Source organism: Guillardia theta, assembly GCF_000315625.1.
Source record: "Guillardia theta CCMP2712 unplaced genomic scaffold GUITHscaffold_42, whole genome shotgun sequence".
Lineage (NCBI taxonomy): Eukaryota > Cryptophyceae > Pyrenomonadales > Geminigeraceae > Guillardia > Guillardia theta.
Window position 1 is genome coordinate 277,501 of NW_005434632.1, and position 11,894 is coordinate 289,394.

The window sequence follows — 11,894 nt, forward strand, 5'->3', positions numbered from 1 at the left end:
GGGGGGGAGGGAAAAGAAGGGAGGTGGAGGTGATGAGGGAGGGAGCGAGCGAAAGATGGAGAAGAGAATGGGAAAAGAGGGGAGAGGAGAAAGGAAAGGGGAGGGGAACCTGCGTTGCGCTGGACGTCCACTGCTCCCCATAGTGGGGCATGATGTCACGGAGCATGTGAGAATTGTTGAGGGTGACCCAAGAGTTGTCTATCCCGACGATGCAGACTGAGGCGAGAGATCAGAGGCAGGAGGAGGAGGAGGAGGAGGAGGGGGAGGAGGAGGAGAAGAAGAAGAAGAAGGGATGAAAGAGGAACTCACCGACTTCCATCACGATGGCTCCCCATAGGCCAGGGAACAAGTGCAAGCTCGTGACTCCCTGTCGGGATGTCAGGATGTGCTAGGAAGCAGCAGGCAGAGTCTTTGCCTGCGTGTCCTGGTCCTCGATCAACGGCTGGATGAAGCGGAACGATAGGGTGGCTATCAGGGTCCCTCCTGTTGCAGGCGTTACATGCAACAGCCTCGGGGTCACGGGGGGCACCTGCTCCTACGATCATCATGAGAAGGGGAGGGATGAACATGCAGGCGGGGGTAGACGCCGCAACTCCCGCAGCCAGCACTCCGTCTTGAAGATGCATGACCGACGGGCCCTGAGGGAGACGATTGAGCTGCATGGTAGCGAGGAGAGGAGGGGAGGAAAACCTCGGGGTAGATGAAGTTGGCCCATATGAAGGAGAAGAAACATCCGGCAATGAGGGCCATGAACGTGTTGGTAGCCACGTACATCCTTCCCATCCTCTCAGTCCATGTTTGTGGGACGTGACAACGTGATTCACCTCAGCTCAGCAGGGGCCCAGAAGCAGTTGAACGACGGGTAGCTGCCATGGTCGGCTGTTAGCGACCAACGAGAGCGCGAGGGTCGAGCTCACGTTACAAACATGAAGAGAGAGCCTAGGATAGCGTAGTTGTTGCTCTGATACCTTCAAGCGCGCGCGTCATTGGATTCTTTACCCTGCTGTGGGAATTCAAGTCACCTTGGCGCGTTATCAGGATTCTCGTGCGGCCTGTGGCCTGAGACAAGCACAGAGCATCCTGCAGGTGAATCAGGAACGGACACGCAAGAAAGACCCTCAGGTACCTAGTCCGAAGGCAGCTCCGAAGATATGAGTAGTGTACAAACTGAATGCACAAGCGCGCTCAGATGCTAGAAACCAGGCGGTTCGTTGCCTTCACCTTCCAGTTCCATCGACTCCGCCGCGGTAATCGACGCATAGGAACTACCATGAGACGTTACAGATGTTGCGGGCAAAGGTAAGTGACGATGAAAACCTTGTTGCCGCAGTAGGCGGCAGAGTTCATGATAACGATGATCATCATTTGCAGGGGATTCACCTACATGGAATATTAGCAAAGATGACAAAAAGAACGGCAGAGCCCTTTACCTTTCCAAGGAGAGCGCCATATGAGATGAGGACTGCGACGACTCCATACTGCGCTTTGATGAAGTCTGAAATCTCCAAAGCGATCTGTACGGCAAAGTTGTTTCAACCATGAGGAGCTTTCGAGTCTCATGTACTGACCTTGTCCGAGAAAGAATTGCACGTGCAAGCCAGTGCCCGCAGGTTGTTTTCGAACCTGACAGGAAGTCATGAGTGTGTGGGAGGAGGAATTCGCTCTCTTCTTACTGAGAAATGTCTGGATTATCACCATACGGACAACCAACCTGCTTGAATGTTTGCTGTACAGCAGACCAAAGTCAACTCCAAGAAGTGAGCCAGGGTGAGTCGTCAACCTGGAGGTAAGAGCAATGTGCGAGGGGTATCCACTGCAGCAACAACCCGCACCATTCCTGGTGGAAAGTGAGGAGTAAGAAGATTTGAACTCAGACTTCACCTGAGCCAGGCAACCCATGAGGAACGACATTCCCAGCGAAGTATATGCGTATCTGGCAACAGGTCAAGGCATCTTAAACTTTCTCTGCAGTTGAGATGAATCACTTGCGCAAGTATGTCATTGTAAGACACATCCCCATGTATGAGTACATGTTCAGATCGAACATGAAAGAAAGATCGGGCTAAAAAAGTGACTTCAGTGAACGTGGGAATGTCCGTCCGAGCTGACCTGTCCATATTGATATTCTTGAGGCGCTGGAGTAGGTTCCCTTAGTGAAGCTTCCCTGAGAGGAGCAATGAGGAAGAAGGAGGCAGAGTAGAATGGAAGAAGCGCTACAAGTCCAATTGCTTTTGACGCGCCGTGTCAAGTTTCTGTTGATCGCCATAGCCGTCGTGGAAGGTCAAGATAGAGTAAGCAACGATGAGAAGAATCTAAAACACGAGGCGTCAGGCAAACAGGAGCCATGGCGACTGCGAAGAGTGCTTCGAGGAGAACCTGTACGGTTGCAAGGGTAACGATGAACGCGTTGATCCTTATAGCCATGGTTGATTACACTTTGTGTTGATTGCTGTGTTAATCCATCCGAACAATCAATCTGCTTGCACACCGCTTAGAAGGCTGTTGCCAGTCTTTCAGCTACACTAGAACCAAGTCATGCCCTCTCTCCTCTACCGCACACATCATCCTACTTGATCTCATCATCGTGCACAACAGCCACTGAAACGCACTGCGCTGCTCCATGTAGACTGCTCGTCACCATCAACGCATTCCATCACTCTTCCCCTCTTCTCTGCATCTCTCCTTCCCTGTTCTCAACTGTGGCTCCTCCTCTGCCCCGTCTCAGTGCCGCCCTCCCGTCGCCCTCCCGCCCATCCCCCATCGCGGCGAAGAGACGGCTATTGCCATGGAGCGGTGGGAGAACAGATTTGTCGACACTCTCATAAAAAACAATGTTCTGGTACGCTCGTTTGACTTTTTTTTAGATTTGTACCGTGTGCCCTTGCCTCTGTTCGCCCGGGACTGTGGGTGTGGTCCTTCAACATCAAAATTAAATGAGGTTTGCAGGAACTCCGGCTCCCGGGCGGCGGCACCCAAGTTCAACTTGGCAACTGGCCGGCTGTACTAGTACTGGGCCGTTAAGGCTCGAGTCCGACTGACTGAGTCGAGCCGCAGCTGCCACCAGTGAGCGGCCTCGGAGCCCGGCCTGTTGCCCACGGCCCGTTCACCTGAGTGTGGCACTCACTGCGGCAGCCCGGCGGCCGGGCCGCCCGGCCGGCCCGGGGCCGGGCCCGGCCGGCTGCTTGCAAGATCATACTACTAGGCTATGATCCGAGTATCAATGCGAGGATGACAATCAGCCTTACAGGCTAGTAGCCCTCAATCATTCTACTAGCAGACCGCTCTGAAAGGATGCAGGCCGATGATACTGGGCCCGTGACCGTACCGTCAGCCGGCACTGTCAGCCTCCGGCGGCCCGGCGGCCGGCCCTCAGGGCCTACTAGGCTGGTTGAACTGAAGTTGAATCAGCTTCGGCGCTTAAAAATCCTGAGCCTCGGAGTGCGCGCACCGGTGCCGCTCAGCGCCTGCCCCCCGGGCCCGCCGGTCGCGCGCCGGAGCAGAGAGTCACCGAGTCACTGGCCGGACCCGGGCCCGGCGGGGTGCCAGCCGCTGAGCCGCATCATGCGGCTCCGGCGAGTGGATGCCTCTGGCCCCGACCGTACAGTGACAGGCCCGGCGCCGGCGGCCGCTGGCCCGCCAGCGGCCGCCCCGGCTTTCCGAAGGCGGCACGGTCCGATCAGTGTTGTATGAGTGGTACTAATTTTTACTTAATCATTGAATTTTCACGGATGCGGCGACGGTGGTCCTACTTGAAGTTGCCCAGCTAGGGCCTGTGGTCCTAGCATAATAGTACACTAGTATCATGCGGCCTCGTTTCGTAACCCCCTCCTTGGAAGTTAACTTCTCTTGGGGGACCTGTGGTCCTATCTGCTCCCATAGCTCCCTAGGACTAAGTTGAGCAGGACGAGGGGATTTACAAACAGATTGATCGGGGAGCCTCTCCGCGAGCATGTCCACCGTCCTGGCCCTCCCTCGCATCCCCATCCTCCTTCTCCTTGTCCTCCTCCTCCTCTCTACATGCAATGCTGCAAGCAAATGCTACCTCGCTACCCAGGATATCACCCCAGGTGAGCATTGCCAGCTGCCTTGGTCGTCCTCGTGACATGAGTATGCGATCAGCGAGCTGCGCGAAGATGACGGTGACCTTTGGGAGCTGCGAATCACAGGCAACCGCCGACACTACTGTCAAGGCATTATCTTCGGCAACCATCGCAGCAAACACTACTGCCTGCTTGGCCATGATAGACTCGAGCTGTGGATTCCTGGTAAGACACATGTCGCAGAAGTGCGATGACGAATGGCCTTGAATGGTTGTTGACAGACAAGGAAAGCCACGACTTGCGACCCTTATTGCACTCTGTCAATTGCCAACAACATCGCAGTAGGCTGCAGGACTGACGCGCAGTGCACGTCAACTACCTCAACATTCAAGGCCCCTCTGTGCTGCAGCTACAGGAAGAAATTGTATGGCGAGATGTGCGTGGACGCCAACGGCATGCTAGACACAATGATCGCTAATTCGAAGACAAGCGGTGAATGCAGCGATGCGGCAGGCTGCATCGACTCTCTCAGCGTGGCGAGCACCACGAGCACCACCAGCCCGACTAAGAGCGCAAGCCCTTCAGCATACAGCTTCGCATCCCTGCCCCTGGTTCTCTTGGTTGCAGCTGTGGGTGTGGTGAAGAGCAGCACTGGCATGTAGTAGCAAGAGAAGGTCCGTGGCTGGTTTCCTGCCGGGTTCTGCTTGACCGCTGATGCAACTTCGCGAGGAAGCAGAGGTTGTCTGCATTTGAGCGGGGTAGAATCATCGAGTCATAATAAACCAAGTCCAACTCTGATCGGCAACAAAGCGATTCCTCATAAAACCTGAAAAAGGTAACGGCATGTGTTGTCACACCCCGAGGCTTTACAGGATGAACCTTCAGCGTAGCTCAACAACAGCTTGCGCTGGAATTTCTCTACTAAGAAGAAAGCAGTCTGACAGAAAGAGACCTATCTCTCTTTATTCTGACACAACGAACAAAACAAACACAACAAGCCAACACGCACTGGCGAGGCAGAAACAGACGTGGCACACACACGAAAGGGGAAGATCACCAGCTAGTACTGACTAGGATGACCCTTTAATAGTTTCGAAGGAGACAGAAGTACCGTCTCTTGGCGGCTGAGGGAAGTAGGGGTGTTCTGTCCTTGGAAGTTGACAAGCTTCTCTCTTTAGATGTTGAACATTCCTTCAGCACTTCGCAGGCCAGCAAGGCTGCTTCCAACGGGTTGAACTCCACAACTTACGGTTAGATTCATCCCGGTGTCCAGTTCCGCTTGTTACTTAGTAAGCAACCACGGGTACACCGTCACTGTTCCTCAGCGGCAACAAAGACCTCCAGAGGGGTCCTTTTCAGCAGATTCACACAGAAGTAGAGTATCCAGGTTTATCCTCACAGGAGAAGTGATTTTCGAACACGGCCGCTGAGTGGACCCCCGAGTCCGATCACTGTCACTGGGCCACGGTCGGAGTACGGTCCGATCACGGGCCCGGGCCCGGGGGCCCGGGCCGGGCCCGGCGGCGTTACTAGTTAGTATTTTGAGGCGGCCCATCACGAAGGTTACGATAGTTGGAGAGGGGGTAGGGTAATAAGAAAGAGCGGATCTAAGCTTGAAAAAAGTGGGTACACGATGGGAATGTTTGGGGTGGTACATTGTGGGGTGGGGTTAAATGTTGAGGGGTCGGGAAGAGAGGGGAGAAAATGCTGCAGAAGGGAAAAGCAGGAGTTAGGCAGCAGGAAGAGCAAGGGAGGGATGATGGAGGAGGAAAAGGAGAGAGAATGGGTGGATTCTAGGTGATTTCTGGTAGAGAGAGTAGGATGCTGTGTAAGTAGCAAGGAAGGGGAGGACTTGATGTCGATTCCTGTAGGAGGGAGGGATACCTGTCCCTACCTTGAACCAGACTTCAGTTTTTGTCCCCTTCGACTGTATGCGATTGACGGACAAGGAGGGTGAAGTAGTCGTCCACTCAATATGTACCGAGAGGCGAAAAGTACTCTTTGAGGGACGGTGGTTGTGGGCAGCATTAGCAAGAATTGTACTAGAGGAGCATTGGTAGCGCTCTATCGCAAGGAACTTTGCTGACATCTGCCTTTGCCTTTCTATTCTACAGCCTTTGCCGGGCGTTCTGCTTTAGCCTGCTTTCATGATCTTCTTGTGAAATGGACATCGATGGCCAAAGTTCGCTTTACGCTGACAACTGCAGCCAAATCTGGGAAGTGATCCGGGCAGGGCAACTATCGGCCCTGACTGACAGCGGTGCGTCTGCGATCCGACACTGGGAAGGGCTTGTGTGCTGACATCAAGGATGTGACGGCAGATGACCTCTACCCGTACCTTCCTCTTCTTTCCCGGATCGCCCTGGCGCATGAGCTCCGGCCGCAGGTGTAGCGTGCTCGAGTCGCAGTGTCCCAGCGGTGACGCCATGGTGTGTCAGGATGAAGGACCATTTCCTGGGCTGGTGACGAAGCTCCAGCGATACAAGGACGCGGACAAGTGCCGGTCTTATGCATTGTTGAAGTGGCACGAGCTGCTCCAGCCTGTCAAGTCGCAGATGCTGGAGGTCAAGAGGGTAAGGCAGGTTAGTTGATGTATGTATGTTGTGATGATGAAGCTAGTTGATCGGCTCGTCGACAACTGAGCAAGCTGCCGAAACAAGCACCATGGATGTTGAGGAGGAGAATCTGGCACAGACCCTCGGGCATGGTCTAGTCACTGAGTATGAATGCAGCAACGACTCTCGGTCAGTCAAGTCTCGATGCTTTCCTGCTTGGGATGTCACTGATTTTCCAACCTGCTTGCTCTCAGGCGCATGCAGATCCTGGTCTCAGAGCTAGCGCGGCTGGTCAAAGAAGACTTCACACATAAGGCTCCGGATCTTCGAAGTATGCTCCTCTCAAAGGAGGCTATCCAAGAAGACCTCAAGCTCATGCTGCCATTCGCCTTGTACAGGTTCCGCCTCGCCTGCTGTCTTGAAGTCATTGAATGACTTGATCCTGCAGATGTTCATTATTCTTTAACGTGGAGTCCGTCGTGAAAGCTCTACGGCAGGTGAGCAGATTTCTCGGCCGTTCAGCTGTCTTTGATGTTGTCACGTCAGGTTGACGACAGGCTTGTTCTAGTCAAGTCCGTCGTCTCCAACTGTCCTTCAAGTGTGGAGGGCATCGTTTCGTCGCTTATCGATCAGATCTCTCAAGGGTCCAGCCGTTATTTTGCAAGGAACAGTCAGCCCAAACCGCAGGCTCCACTGTCCAACAAGCAAGACTCTGCACCCGACCCCGACTCGCAATGGTTCTCAGCCCTCTGGCTGATCTCTGCTTACTAAAGCGCCGCAGGTGGTCCAGGGTGTTGGAGCATGTGGCCAGCCTATCACTTGCGAATGCGCGGAGAGTACGACAAGAGCTGATGGTGAGCATTTATGACGCAGCGGGAGAAAGCTCCTCATCCGTTTTCACAGAATGCCACTGTCCTCCCTGAACTTGTGATGTCGATTACGGTACTCATGGTCAAGGACTCTCTTGCCTTCCTCCTCAGCCACACGCACGGGCACGAGTGGCTATGGGAGTACATCCACTCAACTCTTTCCACGGATGCAGTCGCAGTGAAGAGCTCCAACGGCTCCCCAGGCCAGCTTGCGGTCTACAAGGTTCTCCCTGCCTCCTCCCTTACCTTATCTCCAGCTCCATCCTCTCTTCTATCTCTTCTCTAGGGCTTCCCTCCGCTCCCTTCCCTTCCTCCTGCTTCATCCTCTCTCCCCCTTCTTCTCCCTGCTTCTCTACCCCTCCCTTTCTCCGCTCCCTTCCCCTCCTCCTGTCCCCTCCTCTTCTTCTCACCTCTGCTACCCTGACTGGGCTTGACTGGGCTTGGTTCCTGACAGCTTTTGAGCGCAATGTCCAACTCGCTTTCAACGGTTACCAGGTCCTCGTTCCCAGCTGCCCTCAAGCTCCTCACTCTTCTTGCAGCAGCAGCACGCCCTCTAGCGACCTCGGCATCCACAGCCCGGACCAGAGCTCTGACGGGAGGAAATCTGCGACCGTCATGGCTGACTGCGACGAGGATGTTGAGGTTCTGGGGGATCATGGGGCCGCCGGCCTCCTCAAGCTCTACTGCGCCATGGTGGGCGATCCCTCGCTTGCTGCCGCTGCCTCCTGACTAGCGTCGTCTCAGATCGCTCTTGGCTCCATGCAGCCAAGCTTGCAGGAGGTTCTTGGGAGCTCTGCGCTGCCAGTGCATGGGTAAGGAGGGAAGGAAGGACACTAGGGTTGCTGACCGTAGTCCTGCAGCAACGTCGCCAAAGCGCAGGCGGGCCTGTTTTACATCCTCTGCCGGGGTCGAGCTGGGGGTTTCCAGGAGGCAGAAGGAGCAGAGGGCAAGGGAGCGGGGAGGATTTTCAGCGGGGAGGAAAGGCTCCTCGCCTTCTGCGCGCTGATCCTCTGGCCCCGGCTCAAGTCAGTGATCCCCCAGCACGTGGTGACTGCGTCCATCAAGAGCCTGTGGAACGCTAGCTCGGCTCCAGCTGTGCCCAAGGCAGATTCGTCCACGAGGTCGTCTCCCCTCGCTTCTCCGACGGCAGCTTCAGCTGGGGAGTCGCTGGGAAGCTCTGGGGGGGTACAGGATGGCAACGAGGCCGTGAACTCCACGCAAATGGCGGTCGAGCCGGGATCGCAGGGAGGAGGGGGGACAGCAGCAGCACCAACAGCAGCAGCAGGGGTAGGGGTAGGGTTAGGGGGTGCCACAGAGTGTGGAGAGGTCGACGACGTGACGATCTTGCTAAGCTTGTTCGTGACGAGGGATCTGGTGGCGGTGGGGGAGCTGGTGCGAACTGCGACGGGCCTGTCGTGCCACGTGCAGGGCGAGTCGTTGAACAAACTTGCGGACATGATTGCGGAGGGGACGGACGTCAAGCAGCTGTCAAGAGCTGTCCTGGGGTACGAGAGCTCGGTGGAGGGGAGCAGCGGACCAGGCGGCGTCTCCCCCCTGAAGGAGTCGAGCATGAGGGAGAGCGCGAGGATCCAATGCGTCTACTCGCTTGCGCGCGACGGCAAGTTGATATCCTCAGTCCAGGTGGGCAGCTGAAAGTCTCCCGTTGATCCCCCTGCTGGTTTTCCTGACTCCTTGCCGTCTGCTGCTGTCGTTTCGTTCCTGCTGCTGTTCCTCCTTATCTGCTGCTGTTCTTCCTGTCCCGTTAACCCTCGGCTGCTATTCTTTCTTACCTCTTCCCCTCCAGGACGGGGAAAGGTTCAACCGATGGCTGCTGCACGTGATGGGAAACGCGCCGTTCCCCCTTCCCAACGTCCTCCCGCAGGTGAGACGCCGAAAGTCTCTTGCTCCTCCTTCTCATTTCTCCTTCAGCTACTCGAAGAATCTGCAAAGATGGCATGCATGGAGCGATCCAAGGCAAGGGCCTGCCCTCCTCCTCGTCCTCATCCTTGTCCTCCACTGACCTCGATCTCGACCTCGACCTCGTCCTCATCCTCGTCCTTGTCCTCGACTGTCCTCGTCCTCGTCCTCGTCCTTGTCCTCGTCCTTGTCCTCGTCCTTGTCCTTGTCCTCGTCCTTGTCCTCGTCATCCTCCTTTAGCATCTCGTTTCCATTCTTAATGCCCCCTTTGTCGTCCTGCTCCTAGTCCCACTTGTCCTGGTCCTCTTCTTGGATCTAGACTTGTATTCTCCCCCCCGTCCTCCCCTCCTCTCCCTCACTTGTTCTCGCTCACCTCCTTTCCTCGCAGGTTGTGGGACTCCCTCTCCCTGCTCTCAAGAGCCTGCTGGAAGCGCGCGAGTCAGAGTTGCTAGAGGGAAGGGAGATGTCCAGCTCGGACCAGAGCAAGAGCAAGTCCACAGGAGCGATCCTCGCTGCCTACTACCTCCTGAGCAGGAGGTCGCAATGGATCTCCAAGCAGGTGGAGTCAGGAACGCGCCGCAGGCAACTTCCTCCTCGATCCATGGCTATTCGAAGGTTTTACAGCTCTTGCTCCCCCTTTCCCCCCTCTTCCTTCTCTCCCTCCCCTTTTCACCCGTCCTGTTCGTCCTCCTAGCCCTCTTTGTCCTCCTCCCCCAGCTTTCTTCTTTCTCGTCATCCTCGCCTTCTCGCCTTCTCGCCCCCTTACCAACGTGCGCAGAATGCAAGATGAAAGAGGAGCGATCGGACCGGAGATGGTAGGGCATGCTTCAGGAGGCGGGGAGGGGAAGGAGAAGCAGAGGAAGAATAAGACTACATATGTTGTTGTTGTTGTTGTTGATGATGATGATGATGAAGAAGACGATGATGATGATGATGATGAAGAAGAAGATGATGATGATGATGAGGAGGAGGAGGAGGAAGGATGAGGGAGGAGGAGGAGGAGGAGGAGTGACTTGCCAACAGGAAGCGATGGTGGCCATGCTGCCTCTCAAGGTCTACCTGCAAGAGATCGAGCAGGGAGGGTATCAGGCCATCCAGCCGCAGTTCCTGCAGATGGTGAGGACCCTTCCTGCCGCCTCCTCTCCTCCTCCTTCTCCTCCTTCTCTTCTTTCTCCTCCTTCTTCTCCTCCTGCTCCTTCTCCTTCTCCTCCTCCTTATCCTCCCCTTCCCTCTCCGCCCTCGCCTCCTCCCGCGTATTCCGCTCTTCTCCACCCCCCCCTCCCCTCCTCCTCTTCTCACCTTTTCCCGCAGGTTGTTGAGCAGTTCCCCGAGGTCCTCCTCGACTCTCATCGCTCCATCGCCTCTGTGGGAACCGACCCGACGCTTCAGGACGCACTCAAGTCCTGCTCCTCTTCCACCACCTCCTCTTCCTCTTCTTCCGCTCCTGCCTCCTCGCTCCTCACTCCTTCTCCCCCCCTTCCCTTCCCTCTCGACCACCGCAGGGCAAGGAACGCCTTCCTCAACTACTCCAGCAACCCTCAGGCCTGCCTCCTCATCCTCGACGTCCTCTCGCGCCTGCCTGACGGCGAGCTGGAGCAGTTCGCAGGTCGCTCGCGCTCTTTCCCTGCTCCTCCTCCTGCTGACTCCGAGCTCAGGCCTCCTCCTCATGATCCTCCTCCCTCGCATGCTCGTCCAGCAGGTGTCGGGCAGCACAGACCAGTCAGCCCAGCCCTCCCCCAGCGTCATCGCTCCCCTCTTCGAGGCCCTGTGGGATCGGCTGCTTGCTCGACATCCCTGCCCCATCGTCGCCAAGACCTCCTACTCCCTCCTTCACTACAAGTCCCTCGTGGCCTGCGAGGAGGACGCGTCCATCAGCTCGGACAGCCTCTTCATGGGATGGAAGTGCTGGGGTTGGGGGGCTCCCGAGCTGGGCAGGTTGACAGGGAGGGTGTTCGACATCAACACGAGCGGGCTGAGCGGAGGAGAAGCGTTTGAGTTCTCCCTGCTCTCCTTTCACGAGTCGCTGTCAAGGTAGGACGAGGGCGAGGAGAAGCAGGAGGAGCAGGGGGCCGGGAAAGGTAGAGGAGAGAAGGGGGAGAAAGGGGATATGATGCGATGCATTGAGAAAGGGAGGAGCGGGAGGAGGGAGGGAGAAGGAGGAGGAGGAGGGAGGGAGAGGGGGAGGAGGGAGGAGAACAAGAGGGAGGGGAGCCGCTCAGTGCTTTCACAGGGATGTATTGACGATCTTGTCGATCGACGACCACATATTCCACGAGCCTTCTCTGCTCCGAATTGTCTTGAGCTGCCTGGCTCTCTATCAGACGATCAGCGAGGTAGGGGAAGGTGATGATGATGATGATGACGACGACGACGATGATGATGATGATGCGGAGGGGGAGGAGGAGGAAGGAAGAGGAGAGAGGGAGATATTTGATTTTGCGAGCAGATCAGTTTTGATCATGAAGTCTCCAAGTCGCAGAAGATGGTTGATTTTCTCTCCCTCCCTCCCTCCC

The 11,894-nt window shown here is 56.1% G+C and overlaps 3 protein-coding genes across 3 annotated transcripts in view; 2 read left to right on the top strand and 1 right to left on the bottom strand.

Annotated features, from left to right (window-relative positions):
• Positions 1 to 388: 388 nt before the first annotated feature.
• Positions 389 to 2,424, bottom strand: GUITHDRAFT_109920 (hypothetical protein; the record flags this gene model as incomplete). The annotated part of the gene is made up of 18 exons (XM_005831060.1): positions 389 to 483; positions 530 to 638; positions 691 to 775; positions 825 to 866; positions 918 to 968; positions 1,023 to 1,080; positions 1,127 to 1,167; positions 1,222 to 1,265; positions 1,318 to 1,380; positions 1,431 to 1,514; positions 1,569 to 1,623; positions 1,674 to 1,726; positions 1,781 to 1,837; positions 1,882 to 1,933; positions 1,986 to 2,062; positions 2,110 to 2,164; positions 2,218 to 2,312; positions 2,377 to 2,424. The coding sequence occupies 18 exons, from the start codon at positions 2,422 to 2,424 to the stop codon at positions 389 to 391; spliced, it is 1,164 nt and encodes a 387-aa protein (XP_005831117.1).
• A 1,525-nt stretch (positions 2,425 to 3,949) lies between these two features.
• GUITHDRAFT_139983 (hypothetical protein) lies at positions 3,950 to 4,702 on the top strand (the record flags this gene model as incomplete). The annotated part of the gene is made up of 3 exons (XM_005831061.1): positions 3,950 to 4,067; positions 4,120 to 4,265; positions 4,322 to 4,702. The coding sequence occupies 3 exons, from the start codon at positions 3,950 to 3,952 to the stop codon at positions 4,700 to 4,702; spliced, it is 645 nt and encodes a 214-aa protein (XP_005831118.1).
• A 1,707-nt stretch (positions 4,703 to 6,409) lies between these two features.
• The window catches only part of GUITHDRAFT_109922 (hypothetical protein), a gene marked incomplete at both ends in the record, with an annotated part of 8,195 nt that continues 2,710 nt past the window's right edge, over positions 6,410 to 11,894 (top strand). The window contains 18 exons of the mRNA XM_005831062.1: positions 6,410 to 6,613; positions 6,660 to 6,784; positions 6,850 to 6,993; positions 7,044 to 7,092; positions 7,142 to 7,332; positions 7,377 to 7,449; positions 7,499 to 7,687; positions 7,919 to 7,959; positions 8,004 to 8,157; positions 8,209 to 8,276; positions 8,325 to 9,105; positions 9,269 to 9,346; positions 9,770 to 9,940; positions 10,405 to 10,497; positions 10,693 to 10,987; positions 11,037 to 11,412; positions 11,612 to 11,714; positions 11,828 to 11,866. Of these exons, the coding sequence (XP_005831119.1) occupies positions 6,410 to 6,613; positions 6,660 to 6,784; positions 6,850 to 6,993; positions 7,044 to 7,092; positions 7,142 to 7,332; positions 7,377 to 7,449; positions 7,499 to 7,687; positions 7,919 to 7,959; positions 8,004 to 8,157; positions 8,209 to 8,276; positions 8,325 to 9,105; positions 9,269 to 9,346; positions 9,770 to 9,940; positions 10,405 to 10,497; positions 10,693 to 10,987; positions 11,037 to 11,412; positions 11,612 to 11,714; positions 11,828 to 11,866 (3,174 nt within the window). The remainder of the gene's footprint in view (positions 6,614 to 6,659; positions 6,785 to 6,849; positions 6,994 to 7,043; positions 7,093 to 7,141; positions 7,333 to 7,376; positions 7,450 to 7,498; positions 7,688 to 7,918; positions 7,960 to 8,003; positions 8,158 to 8,208; positions 8,277 to 8,324; positions 9,106 to 9,268; positions 9,347 to 9,769; positions 9,941 to 10,404; positions 10,498 to 10,692; positions 10,988 to 11,036; positions 11,413 to 11,611; positions 11,715 to 11,827; positions 11,867 to 11,894) is intronic.